The 21,590-nt window shown below is 49.1% G+C and overlaps 2 protein-coding genes across 3 annotated transcripts; both read right to left on the minus strand.

Moving 5' to 3' along the window:
- Positions 1-3,645: 3,645 nt before the first annotated feature.
- CDCP2 (CUB domain containing protein 2) lies at positions 3,646-12,171 on the minus strand. Of its 2 annotated transcripts, XM_042873988.1 has the most exons (6): positions 12,137-12,171; positions 11,550-11,690; positions 6,527-6,874; positions 6,107-6,445; positions 5,439-5,792; positions 3,646-4,116 (listed from the first exon to the last, which is right to left on the minus strand). In XM_042873988.1, exons 2-6 carry the CDS (start codon positions 11,620-11,622, stop codon positions 3,866-3,868), a joined length of 1,365 nt encoding a protein of 454 aa, XP_042729922.1. In that variant the 5' UTR covers positions 11,623-11,690; positions 12,137-12,171; the 3' UTR covers positions 3,646-3,865. The 2 variants fall into 2 exon arrangements, with proteins under 2 accessions (XP_042729922.1, XP_042729921.1); XM_042873987.1 differs by lacking the exons at positions 11,550-11,690; positions 12,137-12,171 and adding an exon at positions 8,345-8,455.
- Positions 12,172-12,199: 28 nt separating this feature from the next.
- Positions 12,200-21,467, minus strand: LOC122181482 (NADH-cytochrome b5 reductase-like). Its single transcript, XM_042873989.1, has 6 exons — positions 21,244-21,467; positions 20,865-21,013; positions 19,620-19,707; positions 16,486-16,590; positions 14,861-15,064; positions 12,200-13,256 (listed from the first exon to the last, which is right to left on the minus strand). Exons 1-6 carry the CDS (start codon positions 21,421-21,423, stop codon positions 13,053-13,055), a joined length of 930 nt encoding a protein of 309 aa, XP_042729923.1. The 5' UTR covers positions 21,424-21,467; the 3' UTR covers positions 12,200-13,052.
- Between the last annotated feature and the right edge of the window lie 123 nt (positions 21,468-21,590).

Genomic DNA, 21,590 nt, shown 5'->3' on the forward strand with positions numbered 1-21,590 from the left:
GACATGAACAGGGCTTTACATGGCCAACTCTTCTGGGTGACTTTATCTACATCTCTCTTGGCCCCTGACACCTTTCTTTTCTGAACACACTTGAGGGAGAAGCAGTTGTTGTTCCATCTATTTTGGATGCCTTTCAGCTCTTTGAAGCACACGTTGCAGAGAAGATATTTTTTGGCCTCATTCTCAGTACATGCTGAGTATTTCTCTTTTGGGAATTAACTCCAGGAGTGCAGTTACTGCACACCAGTAAACTCGAATAAATTTGGTCTATTTTATGGCTAATACTTTCACAACAATTTTTCCAAGGGACCCAAGCGCAGAGCTCTGGGTCCAGCTCTTGCAGGGTGGTGTTAAAGCTGCAGGGACACGTGGGATGAAGATTCACTGAGCGGGGGAATTGGGAGAGCTCCCCAAGGGCTGGGCTGGGGAGCTGCAGCAAGCAGGAAGCACAGACAACAGGGGAATGGTTTAAGGACTTCTGAAGAGCAAACCCACAGGTTTAGGAGGCAGCAGTGAAGGAAAGCTTCACAGTGCTGCAAATTGCTGGGGCGAAAGAAGAAGGGAGCAGGTGAGACCCTTCCCTTCCTTCCTGAAAAAGAGAGTGCAGTGCCTCAGCCTTGCTTGTCTTTTAAGAGGCTCTTCAAAGGTTTCTCCACAAAGAACCCAAACTTTTAGATCTCTCTCGCTGCGATCCGAATGCTTTGCCGAGCTGGCCCTGGAAGAAGAGATGCTGAGACAAGGAGCAGCCCCAGATGCTCTCTCAAAGCCCCCAGGGCCCCAGCTGCTTCTGGGGGCTGCAGAACCACAGCCCCAGTATTGCACCAACCTTCCACTGCAGTACTGCCAGGGTGGCAAACCCAATGCTTGGCTTATAGAACCAAAAAGGAGCTGTAAGGACCCAGCCAGGTGGCTCCTGAACACCAGCACCCGGATTCAGGGGAAACTGAGGCACAGAGAAGCTCAGGCATCCTGAGGGATGTCACCAGGGAAAGGGCATGCCAGGGTTATACTGCAATTAGCACTGCTCTAAATTCTTCTGCTGGCAACATTTATGGTCCCTGTCAATTAGACTAGATTACAGGATAATCCTTGCTAATTATATATTATTATACACCAAGCAGTTATCTCCCTATAAAAGGTGCCCCTATCATGGACAGGCGCTCTTCCCGCAGCACAGCCTGCCCAAAGAGCAGGATTGCTTTTGTGCAGCCACTGGTTTGCCTAAACTGAAATTTTCACATTGTGACACCAATGGAGGGAGGAGGAGAAGGACGATGCCTCAAGCCCAGACCCCCCAAACCCACCACAGTGCTGGCTTTGGGAGAGAGCTCCTCCCACGGCCAGAGCTCAGGAGATGCTTGGATAGGGCTGCGGGCAGCACAGATTTAGAGTGATCCTTAAGGCAACACCATCCTTTGAACATAGCAGCTTCCCGTGTTCCCCAATGCCTCGTTTCATCTCTGCACACCCAATCCCCAGGAGCACGGGGAGGATGACCTCACTGTCCTCTGGGCTGCGACGACTGAGAAATGGGAGAGACGGCTGCTTAAAATAAGCCGGGAAACAACAGCTCCCTGCAAACGCTGTCCTTGCATTTTTAATTGCCCATATGCTGGATCCATTATGCTTCCCCAGCTGGCGGGGCTGGTGGCTGCTGCCTGCTCAGCTGTGCTCCATCGGGTACCTGCAGGGTGGTAAAGGGGTGGCAGTGGGCTGCGGGGTGTGCAGGGAGCACAGATTAGAGGAGCAGAGCTGCCTCACTCCAGGCATTACGTGAGAGAGAAGAAAAATAATGTGAGGAGTTAAAGCAGGTTCAGAGCTGGACTTCATGGCCTCTGAGCAGGACATGACCTTGCTGGGGCCACAGTGTACAAACCCTGAACATGTCCCATTTGGGAACACCTGCATCTGCCCCACTTTTGAGGAGCATTTCCTCTAACAAGCACCTCACCCCTGAGGCAGACTGCTTTCAGCCACGGGATGTGATGGAGAGAGAAGAAAACAGCCCTGGAGGGAGTCACTGAAGCAGTGGGGTCTGCACCCAGTCCACTGAGGGAATAAGCTCAGTGCTCAATATGGCATCCCAGGGGTGGGACATGCACATTTGTCTGGTCAGCAGTGCCAGAGCCTCACCCCCCTTAGTGAAGAGATGAACACAACATTCTTATCAGAATTAACTTACAAGAGCAGCACAGCTCCAGCCCCCAGTTACACCTCTCCTTTCTCCTGCCAGCCCTCTCTGTTAGCTCTCTGTATAGCTCACGTACTGCACTGCATCACTTGTTGCAGTGATGAGCAAACCCCCAGCACCACCATCACCCTCACAGCTCAGTGAGCACAGCGCGCACAGAGCCCCATTGGTGGAAAAGGTTGCCTGAGGCCAGGAGGGTGGCGGAGAGCCCAGCACCCAGGCAGCTACAAGGGACTTTTGTCCAGCCTGGAAAGCACTGCATGTGACCTGCAGCATCCCATGGACAGGGAGGTGTTCCAGAACCATGAGGATGTGGCACTGAGGGACATGGACAGTGGGCATGGTGGGGTGGGTTGGATCTCAAAGGTCTTTTCCAGCCCTAATGATCCTTTGAGATATGGTGTAAGGGCATGTAGAAACACCACCCAAAAGCACCCACATGTGCTGTACCCATCACCGCACACCGAGGGGAGATGCTGATGTCTGCAGTACGGATCCACAGTGCCCACACCAGTACAGATGGGGAACAAGGAGAACATTTGTTACAAATATTGCTATATTTGGGGGTAGTTGCTATGTTCAGGAATTCAGCAGTTGACAGGATTACTTCCAGCCATCAGCAAACAGCCTTACTTTCCCGAAAGTAGAGGCACCAGCGGGAAAACAAATTGAAGCAGGTGTGGGAATAGTTACAGAGCATAAGAAGTGCATTCCTGAGCCAAATGGACAGATTGAGAGACAGAGGAAAACTGATGGGAAGGAAAGTGGCTGCCTACCACCCAGATCTCAGGCATGGGAGGTGGAGGTTGGGCTCGGGCTTTGTTTCACCATCTCCATTTCAGCAGTTGTGTTAGCAGTAAACGTGGGGCAAGGGTGGTTTTGGGGACCACGTTTCCAACTTGAGTTTGCTACAGCAGCACGAGCCCAACCACAGCGATGACCATAAGCAGCCCAGCCAAAATGCAGATGCTGATGAAGACGATGTCACTGGTGTCCTGGCTCTTGGTTTCGTGGGCATCCATCACTCCCACCCCTCTCTGCTTCACGTCAACCATATTTTCTGCCTGGCTCAGCCTGTGTGGGTCAGGGCCAGCAATGAGGGACACAGAGGCTTCCTTCCTCTTGGGCTCACACTGCACCTCGTACCGGTGGATGTCCTCCTGGTCACCCACCGAGAAGTCGATGTAGAGCGTGCTGACAATGATGGATGTGTTGTTTCGTCTCTGCAAGACAAGGCTTGAGACTCCTCAGGGCTCATCTCCACAGGCTTGTGGAGACAGCTCTGAACATCCAGCTGGCAGCAAAGCCCAGCATCCACTGGGAGCATGGGAAAGAGGCCAGCAACTCCTTCCCACAGCTGGTGTTACCAACAAAATGTCATGGAATCACATAATCATTAAGGTTGGGAAAGACCTCCAAGATCACCCAGTCCAACCCCAACCCCTCCCCACCAACCACGTCCCTCAGTGCCACATCAGTTCTGCAACACCTGGAGGGATGCTGACTCAACCACTCCCTGGGCAGCCAGGGCCAGGGCATCACTGCTCTTGCTGAGAATTTTCTCCCTGTATCCAACCTGAACCCCACCCCCAGCACAATTCGAGGCCATCAGCTCTCATCCTACTAGCAATTAGCTGGGAGAAGAGACTGACCCCAGCTCACTGTAACCACCTTTCAGAGAGCTGTAGGAAGAGATGTCAGCCCACTGCCCAGCTTGCTTTGCAGGAAGGTTTGCCAAATCCTTACCTGAGACTCAGCGCCGCATGTGTCAAACCTGGTGTGTATCCTGAAGTGTGAACCGACCACTTGAGCCACGCAGGAGGGCATCCCCAAGTACACCTTGTTCCTCTGCAGCTGGGCCAGGGCCTGCACGGGGATCTGGATGTGGAAGTCTGTCCGTGTGCAGCTGATGTTCATGGGTACGACTGTCAGAACCGAAAAGGAGCTGTCACCACTGCCACCTTTTGTGCTTGCTGTCCCCGCGACACATGCAGCTGGTGGTGGTGGGGACAGCAGGGACTCCAGCCTGATGGCTGCTATGTATCATGCCACAGCCATGGCTTGGGGACTGATGTGACAAGTTGTCTTTTCAGGGGTTGAAAAAAAGAGAGTTGTTTCATACAGCAGTGGTTTAGCCCTGCCTGCACTGGGTCTGCATACTGTGGGCTCCCAAGTACTGGACAAACCCCATCTCTTTGAGCAGAAAGCAATGGATGCAGGAAGGAATCAGGGAGGAAAAAATGCCCCTCTCCTTTGAAATTCATCCTCGCCGAGCTCAAACCAAGCACTTGGACAGTAATGAATTATTGAATTATTCCAACTCCCTCTGAATCTCGGCCTTATGAAACTGGTAAGATGCAATAAAATCAATATAAAAAAACAGTGTCAGTTTGCTACACTTAGTGCATTACAAAAACCATTAGAAGATTTACCAAATAACTAAAGTGCATTAGATGAAGAAGAGGAGGAGGAGAAAATGGATCCTCTCTCCTTGCATGAAGGCTCTCATTCCAATGGCCGTAAATCACACAAACCCCACCCAAGTCACCTCGTGGGCCCAGACAAAAGGAAAATATCTGCAGGAATGAAGAGTTACGAAAATTGAGATGCCACTCTCTCATATTTCTGTGGTGCTGGGAATGAAACATAGCTTACTGAGTGCCTGGTACAAACCTTACCCCTCTCCAGCCTGTAAAGGCTTAGGATATAGCTCCATCCCCTCTCACTGCCAGGGCTACATTCTCCAAAATCCCTTCTGCTGTTCTCCCTATGACGTATGATTCTGCTGCTGAGAGATTAAAGCTCCTGCACCCAGCTCAGCTGCTGCAGCTCCAGTGCTGCAGCACCAGCAGCTCTGCAGGCAGGGTGCTGGGCTGGGCTGCACACAGATGCTGCAGCTGCTCCTCCATTCCACAGACCCCGGGCTCATCCTGTGCTGAGTGCAGGCATGAATTATGCCCGATACGTGGGTCAGCTCAGACGTAATTATCCTGAAATACAGCAAATGTGGCACTGAGGTGTGATGGCACCAACACAAAATGACTGAGTTATGGAAAGTGGTTTTGATGCATGAGAGGGTACCCAAATGCCTGGCCACCTCTCCTCAGACTTTCGTCCCTTTGTCGCCATTCACAGCAGGGGAGTTGGACTAGATGACCTTTAAAGATCCCTTCCAAGTCAAACAATTCTATGATTCAGCGAAAAATCCCATGGTTCTTACACTCACTGGGATGAGCGGATGCCTTACCTCCAACGTAGGCAAGGGAGAAGCCCCGCTTGGCCGTGCTGCGGTCTGTGTGGAGCACCAGCAGCAGCTGATGGCTGCGGGAGGTGAGAGGCGCTGGGCTCTCCCTCCCACACCATGTCCCCAGCAGGGAAGCGTTCTCAGCTCCACCATCAAAGGCATCCAGGCGGTCATAGTCACAGCCACTGGTCAGGCTGCTCCGAGCCTCCAGCTCCAGGTCCAAGAAGAAGACTTTGATCCGGTAGCCTGGGGGTAGCTGGATGCTCCACTGACACTGGAGGTTGTTGGGGTAGAAGTTGGGGTACTGAGGGCTGGAGAAATTTCCCTTGATGGTGGTGTAGACTTCCTGGCATTCACCTGCTTAGGGAAAAAGCAGAGAGGGGAGAGAAAAGGATAACTGAAGTCTCCTGGCTGATGAGTGCTCATCTATTTTGCTGCTAAAGCTTGATCTGCCCTCTGTCTCACTGCTACTTAGTGTCTGGCCAATGCTCATCCAAAGGTTTTAAGGAACGGCAGCGTCTGAGGAGACCAAGGCCATAGACTTAGAAATCCCAAGTTGGAAGGGACCCATGAGGATCACAGAGCCCAATTCCTGGCTCTGCACCCAAACCCTATGTCTGAGAGCAACACCGCATCTCCACACCCTTCCCGCCACCCCCCAAACCTTGCACCTGAGTAGAAACGGGCCTTGAAGCCCCTGCCCACGATGTTGAAGTCCGATTTGAAGAGGATGAAGAGATGTTGGGTAGAGGAGATGATGCGGGGCGGGCGGGTGCTACCGCAGTAGCGACCCAGGTGGGGAGCAGCAGCAGTGGGACCATCAAAAAGAGCCACGTAGTCAAAGCCACAGCCTTGGCCACCCTCTACTTGGAAGTCAGCAAAGATCAGAGTGAGGGGGCCATCAGTTGCCCTGATGCTCCAGCGGCACTCTGCATCATTGGGGTAGCTCTCGGGGTACTGCGGGCTGGCGATCTCCCCAGACAGCCCCGTCAGTTGCCCACCACATGCATCTGCAAGGAGGTACAGCCATCGAGGTCAGTGAGTGCGTGGGCACGGATGGACACCCTCATGGCCACCCCCTTCCCCATTACCTTTGTGGTAGTTGGCAGCAAAGCCACGCTTGGCCACATGCCGGTCAGAGCGGAAGACCACAGCCATGATGTGCCAGGCAGAAGCAAAAGGTGGTGGGGCACTGCAGCCACAGAAGGTGCCCAGAAGGTTGCCCTGGTCCCGGGATGCCCCATTGTAGACTTGGAGATAATCGTAAGCGCAGGCGGCGTGGTACTCCAGCTCAAAGTGGCTGAAGGAGAGCAGGACAGAGGAGCCCTCAGCCACCACGATCAGCCAGGTGCACTCCGTCTCGTAGGGGTATGGCCCCGGGAAATTGGGGCTGGAGAAGTTGCCAGAGGGTGCTGAGAGCACCCCGCCACATTTGATGCCTGATGACAGGAAAGAAGGGTGGGAGGCAGATGTGATGAATCCCTTCTAGGACACACCTAAAAAGATGGTGGGCAGTGGGACTGGACTATATGGGAGGCACTTCCTCCTCCACCCCCCCTGCAGCCCTGCTGAATGATGGATTCCCACACTTGACCATTTCCATGAGCTCATCCCACTGTCCACCTACAGCTCAGTGGCAGTATCTGTTTCTTGCTGGGAAAAAGTAAAGAGTAAGTTTTAAGAGAGCAGTGGCTACACCCTGGCTGGTCCTCAGCGAGGAATATACTTTCCTTTTCCCAAAAGCTGCAGGGGGGGAAATGCAGTGCCTGCACGTAAGGCAGCATGGCTAAGGCAGCCCCATCCTCAGTCCTGTGCCAGGAGGCAGCTGCAGCATGCTGCCCCACACAGCCTCTAGGGGTGCTCCTCAGCTCCCCAATTACAGGGACTCTAAAGACAGATATTAAATGTAGGGTTAAGCCCATGGGCAGCCCATCCCTTCAGCTTTTTGACACTTGCTCAAAACATTCCCCTGCGTATGAAGGTGGTATTGGTAAATTCAGGCTAGGGATGAAGGGTTCAATGTGCTTCACAATGAGTAGTGCATGTAGGGATTGATTTTCTAATGAAACCATTATAGTGAGACATGGTTATAATGAAACAAGGCAGGGAGGGAGCCAGGACTGGGTGCATATGCTGCACAGTGGGCACAGACATCATATCTGGGAGGGGAGCAGGCTCTGTGCAGCCTATGGGGAACACGTGCTGGATCCCAAATATGGCTGCATGCTCACTGCCATCAATCTGGGTGAAGCATGTGCAAATCAATACTCAGCCATTGCATACTACTGTCCATTATGCTTGTCAGTGTGGTGACCCAGCAAGAGAGGGAGCTGAGGACATGCAGAGTGCTGCACTGTGAGCAGATCTGGCGTGCATGTGTGCAAGAGCAGCAATGCTGGTGGATCTCTGCACCTTGCTAATTACCAGCGATAGGCAATCAAGCCATACAGGACTGTGCTAAAAGCCTGATGTTACTGGAATTCATATCCAAGAGGGAATCCTGCAGGAGGGGTGGGTCACTGAGGATGGGGCGCCTGGGCTGCTCTGCATTTTGGGGAGGGATATTGCCAGCTGCCTGAAACAACTGGCTGAGCTGTCCCACCCCAACCCCATGGAGTACTGTGGCCCATGCCCAGGGTCACACTGTATAGATAACATGTGGGTTTTATCACACACAGCAAGCTGCACATACATACATACAAACACATACGTGTATACTGGTGCATATGTACATATATATGTACATAGAACTGCAGAAATTAACAAACCCTTCAACAAGGTGCCTATAACCACAAGACAATGCCTACCTACCACCTAAAACAAGCGTGACCTAGGACTCACCACCCCACGTACCTGCACGCCCAGTGCTGCTGAGCCGTCCCCAACCCCCGCCATGCACAGAACCTTACCTCCACTCGGGGCCACCCTGAGCACTGTGCAGAACAGGGCCAGAACCGACGTGCAGCCCGTGGCCCTGTGCCCCATCCTGCTGTCACCACCACCCGTGCATCTCTCTGGAGCTGTCTGTCCAGGAGGGAAAAAATAAATACGGGGAGAAATAAATAAAAAGCAGGAGGGCTGCAGAATTAATAGTGGAATGAATAATTCATCGCTTGTTTGAATTAAGAGCAGCAAGCAACTTGATCTATTCCTCCCTTCCTTCACTCGGTTTTAATGATCTGGATCAAATGTCCCAAGGATTTACACTATAGCAGATACCTTGTCAATACACTATATTTAGAAGAGATATTAATGCTTCAGATATGGTGTATAATGGCAGTAAGTCTGGGCTGACAATATGCCCTTAAGGGGCTATGAAAATAATTTAGTTCACCAGGCAAGACAGCAAACCAAAATGGGAATTTCAGGCTCACCACGGAAAAGTACCTCAGGAATTAACGTGATTTATACTGGAGCACAAGCCAACTGTTGATAAAAGCTGGAGACACCGGCAGCATCCCAGCGTTGGGCTTCTCACTGCCTGCCCAACAGCACAGTGCCTTCACAGCCCATGCTGCGCACAGCCGCAGAGGCCTGGCAAAATAAAGCCAGGCGTGGGAGAAACCTCTGCTTGAAAAAGGCACCTTCCAGGCGGTGGGGAAAGAAGCAGCCAGCGTCTCCAAACCTCAGCCACGGAGATGAGTTGCATTTATTAATTAAGCAATGAGGATCGATGCCTGAGACATTTCCTGTGGATTAATGATGGGCTGGGAGGAGCCGTTGGCCCGAGGTGCTGCTAAGGACCATTAACGCCAACTGGCCATTAATTCCCAGGAAACGCTCCATGCCAAGGTCATTAAGTGCCTGTATTTACGTATGGGTAATAACAATAATGTTTGGCTGGGCTCTCTGCCCCTGCCCAGCCTCATTGGAGCCATGCGGAGCTGGTTGGCACCAGACACACATCCCACTGATGGCACGTCCACCTCCTCGGAGCTCAATTAGCTGGTGCCAAATGAGCTGGGATAGAAAGGATCTGTCCCCACGCTGTATCAAGGTGTCATCAGGACCAAGACCCCAGCCAGGACAGTTCTCTTGTCTCAGAAAGTCCACAGGTCCACCAAGAAGTTTACGGCTTATCCACCACAGTCACACCAGGCTCCTTCCACCGCCATCCTCAGCACTCTGACACCTACGTGACCGCTCATCTCCATCCCTCCAGCTGCGCTCCGTGTCAGCAGTACCCCCAGGAGACGGGGAGGAGACAGGGGCCAGGGCTGTGCAGCACACCAGCTGTGACCCCATCCTGGGGAAAGGCATCCATCAGCCTCGGGCACATTCACCCGCTCCTGACCTGGGGATGGCAATTCCCCGGCCGGGCCGAGCCCAGGCAACACCATCAGTCAGCAGAGCAGAGGGGATGGGGGGAGGATGAGAACAGCAGTAATGCTGATGAGAAGCTAGGCAGCCCTTCACAAATGGCTCTGGCTCAGGCCGGAGACATCATGGGGTGTTGTTTTCTGGTGGGTTTGTTTTTTTTTTTTTTGAGGCTGCTGAATCAGGGCTCCCCGAACTCCTTGGTGGGAAGATCTATAAATCATGAGTCAAAAAGGCATTTGATCCATTTAAGCAGGAAGGATGTGCTCAGGACCGCGAGTCGTCAAGAGGAGATCAAAGTTTTAAACGCGGTCCCCCAGGAAGAAGTGGAATTATTTAGGCAGGGAATAATGAGATGAAATTAAGAAGGTATTTGGGCTGCCCACGAGGAAGAGAGGAAGCAAAGCTCCTCTCCCTTGCACAGCACTGCAGGGGTCTCATGGGGGACTCAGTGTCCCTGTGAGCCTCGCTGGGGTGGCCAAAGCAGCCGAGCACCCCGCAGGACAGGCAGCAGCCTGCCTTCTCCTTGGGGTGGGCAAGGACCTTCCAGAGCCCTCCATCCCACTGCTGCCCAGCAGTGCCCTCTGCACTGGGCTGTCCCCATGAGCCAGGAAGAGGGACCCATGGCACATGACATCGAGCATGAAAAATGACAAAAGGACAGTGGTGAAGGGGGAGGGAAGAAAAAGAAGGGCAGAAAACGCAGAACAAAGCACCGAGGGCTGTTTAAAGGCTCCTTTGAGTTCATCACGCCAAGGACACGGTCTCCCCTATGGAGAATTTCTCACAGCCCCCATCCCCTCCGGCACAGCAAATCGGGCTGTCGGCTGCATGTTGTCTCCTCCCGCTGCCCTGCAGGCTGCCTTTGCAGGATTGCAACCCGCAGCACTCACAGCTTGCTCTGTCTCTCACCACCCTCCCTTTTAGCCACGAACAAAGACAGGAGGCTTCGCAGCAGAATGGCCAGACCAGCTGGGTAAGGTTTAACCATCGTGGCCCATATGTGCTGAAATACCCAGACATATTGGGGTTGAGCTTAAAGGAACAGTCCCAGCTTTTGCTTGAAAATGCGCTGCTCTTCCAAAGCAAGCGTGAAGTTTTACCTCAGGCCTTTGCTAAAAGGCTTTGTGGGTTTTTAGCAGCATCTCCAAAAGGCTGGATGCTTAAAGCAAGAGGTATATAAATATGGCTTTCAGAGTACGTAACATCAGAGGAAAATATTTCCTGCATTCCCAGCCAGGAACAAAATAGTGAGAGCAACCAGAGATGGCAGCTCTTTATTTTATCAGCCCCACACTACATAGAAGCACCTCCACTACAGTGTGGGTTATGGTGGCTAAAACACAGTTTGAAGAGGCACTAAGAATTTGCCTTGGACCCTAATGTGGGCAACATCACTGCATCCACCTGCAGTAAAAGCCAGAACTCTAGGCTATGAGAACAGCCCTCAATCTAAAGAAGTTAGCTTAAAAGCTGCATCCACACTGGACTGAGTCCAGGCACTTGGTAACTGGAGACAAACCTCATGTCAGCAAGGGGAACCCATGCCATTTAAGACTATGTCATGCACTGTAAACATGCACCTTTGTGCAATTGCAAAGAACTTCTTGTGGTTTAGTGGCAACCATGGCAGACTGTGTCTGCAGGGCCCAGGCTGCTCAGAGCTCTGACCCTGAACCACGTGAGAGGGCAGGCACATCCCGAGCTTAGATCCAGCTCTGTTACAGACCCCAGTCTCACAGGAAAAGACAAGAGTTCTCCCACACCCAAGTGGTACAGTTAAGTATATTTACTCACCAAACACACACATTGTTATGAGCCAAGAAAAGGTGTCAGAGCCTCCCTGCATCAGTGAAGGAGTCAAAAACATGGTCAAGATGATCAGCCCATCCTTCACATGATCTCACCACCAGTGTCACTCCTGGAGCAAAGGCAAAGCTAAAAAAGCAGAAACAATGCAATCAGTTGCTGTCTGCAGGACCTCAGGTACCCACACAGCTTCCCAACGTGAAGCAGCGCCATCCTTTTGAGCAGCTCTCGAGGTATGTGCCCCCTTGAGCAAGGAGTATTATTTCAGACAGGTAAAAAATAGGCAGAGTGATGATGCATCATCTGCCACAGCCATGGAAACCCTGTGAAATCCCAGCACAGGATGAACAAGGAATGAATGGCAAAACAGAAAGGTGTGCCAAAAGGGTATATGTCCAGGTGCAGCTAGTAAACACTGAGGTCTAAGAGGTAAAAGAGTGGAGAGAAGATAACTCAGATCAAAGGCAGAAGCACTGTGCACTAGAAGGAAGGGGCTGGAGTGCTCTGCTGTGCCCTGTAGAACAGTATCCCAGCAAAGCCCAGTGGAGCTTTCACTCCTCACATGTTGTTCTTACACGCTCAGGGGTGCTCAGGACACTTTCACTCTGTGAATAACCTATGACAAAAAGAAACAGCTGTTTATTTGACAGTAACTTCAATTTAATGAATCAGGACTCTTACACAACACTTAGGGGACACGGAAAGAAGACAACCATCTTTCCCGATAGACAGCAGCTACGCTGATGCTTCCCCACAGACTTTTAGGACATTCCCCTCCTCCCTCCAGACAGTACTGCAAGGGTTAAGGCTCAGCACAGGCAATGCAAATCCTCCTTGAGCACCATGCACAATTCCACCCTCACATATAGGAGGTCTCTTTTTTTTTTTTTGTACACAGCTGGAAAGGCTTTTTCCACAGAGCAGCACCTTCATCCCCATATTAATGTATTAGAGGGCAACTGAGGCACAGGGAGGCTGAAGAGACCTGCCTGGCCTCACCCAGCAAGATAACGGCACTGAAATGAACCCCACAGACACCAGAGCGTCACGCAGCGCTCTGCTGCTCCTGTGGCCTCACTATCTTCTCCCAAGAAAGAAATCTCTCCAGGGTACAACCAATGGGGCACAATATCACTGCATACTAACAGACTTCAAAGCAAGACATTGGTCTACATATTACAGCAGACGTGTACACTTGGATGCTTCTTAATATCCTTAAGAGGTGTCTCTCAAAACTGCATGTAAAGGCTCCCACTAAAAAGACTATGCAGTTCCTTCAGGTATGGTGATTGTAGCAGCCACTCTGGAAGATCACCTGATCTTTAAAACTCTCAAGATTGAGAACCATACTGGAAAAATATATTTAATCCAAAGGCCTATGAAACTATAGGCATAAGGATCTGAGTCTTTTGAGATGACTGATTTTGAGCAATGTCTTTGAACAAGATACCCTAGTCTTGGCCTGACGCTCCTTGGTTCAGGAATGCTTTGCTAAAAGGCAAAACAGGAATCTTCTTCGACTCCCGCAGCTTTCAGATATCTGTTCATGTCTTCAGTGAATGCAGAAGATCCACAGATTAATACAAATGGCTTTCTTCGGCAGGAATTTATTATTGTCTTTATCAAGTCCTCATTTAGACGACCAGTGTATGTGTTTTCCTGATAGCTCCAAGGAAGATTTTCCAGTGAAGTTTCCTGAAAAGGCAAAAAAGGACAGTAAAAAGGGCAATAAGTTGCTTACAGCTGTATCATCTTCTTCCCCTCAGAGTACTACACGGGGTGTTTTTTACCCTTGGGACTCCAACCTGGATAGCAGTGATCTATCCCAAGACCTGTGGTCCTCTTGCAAAGGCCAGATAAAATACCTCCCTATCACCGGATCTGGCCACTGAACCAAACAAAACTGAGTGTAACTACTGCCAAGTAGCACTGCAGGACCTACTCCTTTGGGAGCCACTACCCACCATGCCTTCTCAATTCCCAAGTCTTCAGTCCCAATTCTATCCCTCCCCACTGCCTCTCCCACTCCCCCAAGCCTCCTTCAGTTCCATCTCCCTTGCCAAAGCAACTGAAGAAAACCCTGCTCCAGACACAGCTCCGATCCCATGAGCAATGTTAGATCCCACGACATTAGATCTAACAGGACCCCCTACTGCTATTAATTAGAAGCACAAGGTGTTTAGATCTGATGGTGACAGGGGACAGACACATAGAATCCTAAAAGGGAAGATGCACCACTCAGCACTGGAGTACAGCAAGCCTGCTAAGAGAGGAGAGATGTGTACGTAGGGCAGGCTGTGACAGGGGTCAGAGAGGGTCAGATGGGTTTCTTACTGCCCTTCACTGGGTTGAATTTCAACAGCTTCTCAGGCTCTTGAGAAAGCACTGTCCTGAGAAGAGCATCTAAGCTATGTCACCAGATCACACACCTACAGAGCAGTTGAGGGGATGCCCAAGCACAAGCACTTTTCCCTCTATATCCAACTTGCCAAGACCATATGTGCAACATAATGTATGAGGCAGAACCACCATGAGATACAAAAAATGATTCATCTGAGAAGCTAAAAATGCAATGGGATTCATTCCCTCAGCATAAATAATTCTTTCTGTATCTTCCCTGCAATGAATCCTCATTGCTGAGGGAACTAATTTTCATCTACCAGATCTGTGCAGAACACAGGCAACTTTGGGACCAAATGAGAACGAAAAAGACCGCTGAAAACATAAGACCACTGAGAGGTATGCCCTCATCCTATGAATTTGGCACAGAAAATCGTTTTACAGAGGGGGCCACAACTTCAGAAAGTTTAAAAATGGGTCAACTAGGGGAAAAAAACTGCTGGGAAGTTGGTGCTAACGTACTAGAATAAGGGAGGTGTAGCCATGAGCAACAAATGGAAGATAAGGACAGACTAAGGCACTGGTATTATAGGAAAGGAGAAATAGTTTATCTGCTGTGAGGCTCCAAGAGAAAAGCTTTCTTGGCATAAATGTTTTGGTGCAGCAACAGCTGTCTGAAGTGAAGGGGGAAATGATCAACAGTGAATATGAATCAGTGGGTCCCTCCTGACAGGAGAACTGCCAGCAGGGTTGAAGAGGGACAAGAAGAGAGGGTTGTTTCCCTAAAACTCTTCAGGCTGTTGGCAGCACAAGAAACCATTTAATAGATCTAACAACAGCAGCAACAGGATCAACAATAGCTTTGATAGCTGTGAAAGAATTAGCACCAGACTGACACAAAAGGTTCATCCAGCACAACAGAACAGTCACATAAATGTACTTCATATTCATTTATTTACCTGGCTTAGGACGTAAAATATTCTGATGTTCCAGTATCGGGCCAGATCCTGGAGAAGAGGTTTCAAATAAATTTTTTCAAAGGTACAAAAGCAGCCAACAAGAGTTACAAAGGTTTCATCCTCTTCATTATCCGTTATGGACTGGAGAATGGGAAGCATTGGTGCAAGACCAGTGCCAGAAGCCAGCATGAGGAGTTCTCCATGCTAACAAAGGAACAGAGAATTCTGAATTAACCATCATGACTGGAAACAAAGGTGCTCATTGCCAGTTCCTCCTTGCTGCCACACTGCTAGAAGGTCCCTAGAGAGGGGAAAACATCAGGACATGAACTGCTACACACAAGTCTTCAAATGTGTTTTTCTATAAACCCCATCAAGGGCTACAAACAGCATTTTCAAGACTTATATATCAAATTTAAAACTGGATTATATCCCAATAGAAACATCTATCCTAACTTTAGTTTCAGTTCAACTGTACACTTTGCTGACCCATTGTTCGTTGTTTTCTTGCTGGAAAAGATAGCTGCTTATTTTGGATGCTGCAAAATACAGTCCTGAAGGTGCACTGGAGGGAATTGTTTCTTCTTCACCTTGATCCACACATCACCCTCGTGCATTACCTCACTTCTATCAGAGACCCACCAGTGCAGCACCCAGTGCTTCCCACCTGCAGCATGGAGATGTCCACTCATTTACCTGCACCAAAGGAGGCCCACGATGGGGACAATTCTTCTATAGCAAGGAGTTCTAAAGATTGCTCAGGTACTCTGTAAACTACACGCATAAGGATCACCCACACAGTCCCTGAATGAGTCACTTCTAGGCAGAGCTGCAATGTTTTGTCCCAGATGACCTGGAAGCTTTTAAGATCAGAAGTGAACAGTACCCTCACACAGCAGGGAGGATATTCCAGGAAGCACAACACCACTGCTCTGCAGTGAGCTTGGCCAGTGGGATTTTACAGCTCTGCTTTTGTTGGATATTTAAACTGAATTAAAAAAAAAAAAAAAAAGTAAGAAGGAAGACTTTGGGATCTTAATGGCCTATGTTTCAATTCTGCTTCTCGTTTGGAAGGTCAGAATTAAGTAACGAAATTAGCGTGCGTGAGAAGCCTTCCCCTGAAACTGGATCTGCCTTTCTTTGCAGAGAGCCTGGTATCAGTAGATGGGAATCAACATTTGCAGAGTGTCTGGGTGATGTGACACCTCACTGGAGCTGCTGTAGTTCAGGGAACACCCAGGAGGGGAAAAGATCAACACCTCTTTTTCACTTGTGCTCAGACACAAAATAGCAGCACTGCTCAAACAAGGCAAAAAAACAATCCACACTCACTGCTGGGGCAGAATAAACTTCCTTTGTTAAACACATGCAAGTGATGAACAGAGAGCCTTGCTAATTTTCTAGTCTCCCACCCACCTCCTTCTCCTCTTCCCTCTTACATATGCTGCAGTTCAATAAGGTGTACTTTCCCCAGTTGACTGCTAATGCTGCAGCACTGCACAATAACCCAGGAAGTCCCTAAAATAATCATGAAAACAGTAATCAAATTGATGTCTTCCCTTTGGATTATTAAACAAAGCTAGCTGCCACGAGCTGAAACATCCTACGTCTCTTAGGAAACTAACCTTATTAGGTCGATATGGGAACCCTCCAAATGGCCCACGCCAAAAGGCCGTGTCTCCTTCTTTCCAAGTCCTTATGTATTGTGACATTAGCCCAGCTTCATAGCACTAATAAAAAACATTGCACAAAAGAAAGGAATAATTATACTCTGTTGGAAACTTTCCCAGCTTAAAGTCAATTATAAAGTTATCTGCATTTAAACAAGAAGGGGGCAAAAAAAAAAAAAAAAAAAAAAAAAATTTCATGCATTTAAAAAGAAAGAAAGATCATTCTATTTGAAAAATAATTCAAAGTTATACCCAAAACAAAGACATTTAAATTAAATCATATTGGATTCATTCCAGCTCGACTATAATGTAAACACGACCCACTCCTATGCAGTCTGAATTTCCAAAACTGGAAAAAGCTTATCAAAGTTCCTGCTTACAAAGCACGTGGAGAAGAGCACCTTGAATGCAAAGCAAAGCCCGGGCCTTCAAGCATTCTCCAAAGCTCAGGGTGTGGGATCTGTAAAAGCCCTCTGGGCACTGATAGTTATATAAACACTGCGCAGCTCTTCCTTTGTTTCAGTGTCTCCGATGCTGCGTTGATACAATTAGTGACCAAACGAGAGGCTTCTCATTTATAAAACTGTTTCCAGAACAGATCATCTGGATGCCTTTGTGTTTTCAAAAAAATATGTTAATTTGGGCTTCACAGAAGGAAAATATTAGTCAAAAAAATGCTTTACTTTCCACTAGGCACAAAAAACCCCCACCATTTTGGCTTTTCCTCATAGGAACGCTAGCCTCACTGATGACCGATAAGAAAGGGTGAGTGCTTGTTCAAAAAGAGAATCACAGAGTGGTTTGGGTTGGAGGGGACCTTAAAGCCTACCCAGTGCCAACCCCTGCTGCAGGCTGCTTGGCACCCACCAGATCAGGCTGCCCAGAGTCCCACCCATGTCATGGGACCTTAAAGGTCCCATCCAAGCAGCCTCATTGCTGTACGTAATGTGCCATAGGCATATACCTGTCCTACTTGTATGATGGCCTGATGTTGACAAGAATACATGCAAAAGAACTGTCAATATCTATGGGACCTGCTCAGAGAACAACAGCTGGCCCATCCTCCAGAAGCAGATAAGCCTAACAGCTATGGCAGACAACTGGTCTTGCACAGAGGCAATGCCACTGATAAGCTTGAGGAAAAGCAACACAGCCAGAGGTCAAAAGATGGAATGCAGTACAAGCCTTCAAAGCCTTCAGTCCACATAACTGAGAGAAGGGTATCTGGGGGCATTTTCTGCACTGGACAAAAATCCAGCTCCACACCCCAGTGCCTGGACCAGCCACCAAGCAGCACTGCAGGCAAACAGAACTGATGAACCGTGCACCGAGAAGCTAAGGACAGGAGTGAGCGAGTGTGTGTCTGTGCTTGCAAGCTTGTTAGCTAGCAAAGAGCACAGATACTCCTCCCTTGTAACAAGCTCACTTAAATAAGATATCCTGGCTATTAAGATCTATTAGCACCAGTTGTTACATTGAAGGCAAACATCACATGCACACATCCAGATTCTGCCTTGCTGTCAGAAACATTTCATGCTCAGAAGGCTCTGGGCAGGTACTGAATCTCATGCAAAGAGCATTGTATCAAAGGACCAGTATTTGATCCCTACCTTCTTTACCTGCACATGGAAATCTGAGACAAGAGGAGAAAAGTCAACCCCTCTTTATGACCCACTCCCAGTGGACCATGGTAATGGTAACTAAAGCAATCCTTGCTCCAAAATTACTTCTGAAAATCGGAGTAAGAAGTGATTGAGTGGGCTTAAAATGAATTTTTCTAAATAGAAAGAAAAAATAATTATCTCCTGGGGGGAAACCTCTACACCCAGTTTTACATGGAGAGAAACCCTAACATTATAAAATCACTCAAAAAGAGGGTTATGCTCCGTAAATGGCAACTGCTTCACTCTTAACTGTAGTATCGCAAATGCAATGCTGTAATAACAGGAGACAGAAGGGTCTGAACAGTGCTGGGATTGCATAGTAATAATAATAATATAGTACTTTCCAAAATTGCTTGAATAGTGTGAAATATACCACAACCTACAGAGTGAGTTATAAAAATGGCTGCTTTGCACTGGGTGTTACCAATCTCTTTTGTCACTGCCAGAGAATAACTATAGCTCCCTTTGGGATGAAAGGTTCTACATAAAGGAAAGGTGTCATTACAATCATTACTATTATTACTGAAATGCAAAACCTGTGAGTAGTAAGCAAGTATACATGAAATTTCACAGTCATCCTTTGAATGTATCCTATTAATACAACTCAAATGCAACATTTCTCTCCCCTACCACACACTAATTGCCACAAGAACGGTGAAATACCCTCCCACAGGTATCTTATACAAGCTATACACATTTCTAAAGAACAGGGCAGACATTCAAACATACAATACATAATAGACCTCCAGAACATGAAATCCTGGAAGACTGGCAGGGGACAAACGGTCATGTCCTGGCAGTCACCTGGGACACCCAGCATTCTGTGTCTTACAGCTACACTGAAGGCTACATTTGGAAATATTTCCAGCCCAGTTCTTATGTAACATCCTTTTGAATTCCACCAGCTCACCCAAACTGGGGCTGTCACCAAACACACTGATTTATTATTATTACTTTTTACCAAAAATAAGAGCTTTTATGAGGAGCGTCCTTAACGCAAAAATAAGGAGTGGGGGAAAGCAACAGCTGGGCAAAGGCTTCCCAAAATCCAATGGTTCCACTGGACTGGCTACTGGGTGTGACTTCAAGATCAGACTGAAAAGGCAAAACGAAATCAGGGACACGGAATGGGCATCTCCTCGCACAGTGGCAACTGCAAGGCTCCTGAGAGGGCCTAGTGTTTAGTAGAGATTGTGCTGTGAAGCACTTGTTTGTGTGTCACCTTCCTCTACTTTCAGCTTCGTGGAGGAAAAAAAAGCAGCAGTTTCTATCAGCAAAGCACAACTGCTTCAAAACAACAGAGAAACCGTCCACGAGGGATTTGACAGTGCCTCCCTTGAAGTGCTGACAGTGTGCTTGGTTCCTAAAAGAAAACACAGTTCCCAGCACCTCAGACTCTAATCTATATTGTATAGACTGACTTACTTTTATTAGAACTTCAAAGTAACCTTCTGCATTCCCTGGGCTAATGGGAGTGTAGGCTCGCTGGACCTCCAAACCATTCACCACTCCTCTGAGAAAAGAAATATAGGAAACCACTGTAACTTGTGTCATTGACAGATATTACCAATACTTCTGCTTTTCTCTGGGGAGATCAGGCAACGCCAAGGGAGGCAGCAGAACCCCTCCTCAGTGGCTCAGCCTGTGCACAAACGCAAAATGCTCCCCTGTGAGAGGTAAAAATCCACGGGGGACATAACTTACGATGCATCTATTGTTTTCCTGCTGGTGGCCCCAGCTGTATCCCACATTCAGCTATTGCATGCATTCCTGGAAGGAGGCTTGGGAAAGAGTGGCAGAGGGGACGGAAAATGCTCTCTGGTGTGCTACACCTTTCTTTTTGTGTTTGGACAGCATCTGACAATTAAATAATGACATCGGGGCACAGCCTTAAGTCAAACTCTTGTCTATATTCACTGTATTTTCCTGGAAGCCTTCTCTTTCCATTGAATATACCCACAGTGCTCTTCACTACTGACTACAGTAACTGGCTCAAATGGCCAAACCTTTTCCTCTGCTGCACTGCATGAGAGGGCTGAAGGGAAGGCAGGCAGCCAGCTGTGTACATCAGCTGTTAACGCACGAGTAACATCAGCAGATACAGATCAATGGCATCATAACGTGACTTCTGCTTTCTGGCAATGATCACCACAGATGGCAGGGAGAGAAACTTCTCCCAGGTGGCCACTTTCTGGTGAGCCATTAACTGCACAGGAGGGTTGTTTTCCTAGAAATCAGTTAGAAAATGCCCAGACAACAGAAGAAGCACCATGGGTGCTGAGTTACTTCGAGAGACAGAGCCTAAAATACCCAACTAGGAGTTGAGCACAGCTCATTGTCCTCCCTGCAACACACAGCAATAAGCCATCTATTGTAACACCTATTCTTTCATTCTTTCTTTCTGCAATTTATTATTTCTTTTTAAATCACACCCAGTTCTTTCTGACCCACCGACATGAGGATAATGCTGAAGGAAAAAAAAACAACAGAGCTTTGCAATGACTTTTGCCATAAAATTAGCAGAGCTAACAAGCTCACGGGGCCTTTCATCTGTATTACTGCACAGCTATGGAATTATGATTTGCCTGGTGTGAAGGCTTTGTCTATGGACAAAAAGCCATAGATGGGGTTACATAATGCGGGCTGTTTAAGCAGCACAGAGAACAATACCTTAACACGATGTGTTGTCCCAAACCCAATCGCAGGCTGCCATTTCCTGGTAATTCAAACCTGTACTGGTAGGTGTCCTCTGTTAGCTGCTGCACCGAGCTTATGGTGAATGCAGTAAATGCACCCGGACTGAGCTCTGAATTACTACTCTGCAAGAACAACAATAAATAATTACTCGGTTAGATGACCGCCTTTTGTTATTTCATGTCTCTCCGGAAACTAATTTAGCGCTAGGGACGCGCCATCAGCGCAGGCACGGAACGCGAGGCCGGCGCGGATGCCAGCTCTCGGTCACACGGCACAGCTCTGAGCGCAGCGCACCTCCGTTACACGGCACAGCTCGCAGCCCTGCCTGCGGGTGCCACGAAGCCGTGCTGACCTCCCCCTGTTTCTCCACGAGGAGGTTTTTGTCTCGCGCTGCTCTGGCCCGCTCCCATCGCTCCAGTTCCTTCTCGTACACGTCGTAGACGCACGGCTGGCAGCCGCCGCCGCAGCACTGCGATGGAGAAGGCTCCAGGGGCTTGAGAGCCTGCCACTCCTCCTCCTCGCGGCCGCTCATCGCCTGCAGAACGGCAGCCCCGCATCGACAGCTCGGAGCCGCTCGCACCGCAGGCCGGCCCCCAAGGCCCCGGCCGCCCCTCCCCCCGTCCCGGCACGGCGCTGCGCGCACCGCCGCCGCGTTTATCGCCCGTCCCTCCCCGCGGAGCTCTCCCATTGGCCACCTTC

The sequence above is a fragment of the Lagopus leucura genome, unplaced genomic scaffold (genome assembly GCF_019238085.1).
Source record: "Lagopus leucura isolate 7727_CA_CO unplaced genomic scaffold, USGS_WTPT01 Super-Scaffold_100009, whole genome shotgun sequence".
Classification (NCBI taxonomy): domain Eukaryota; kingdom Metazoa; phylum Chordata; class Aves; order Galliformes; family Phasianidae; genus Lagopus; species Lagopus leucura.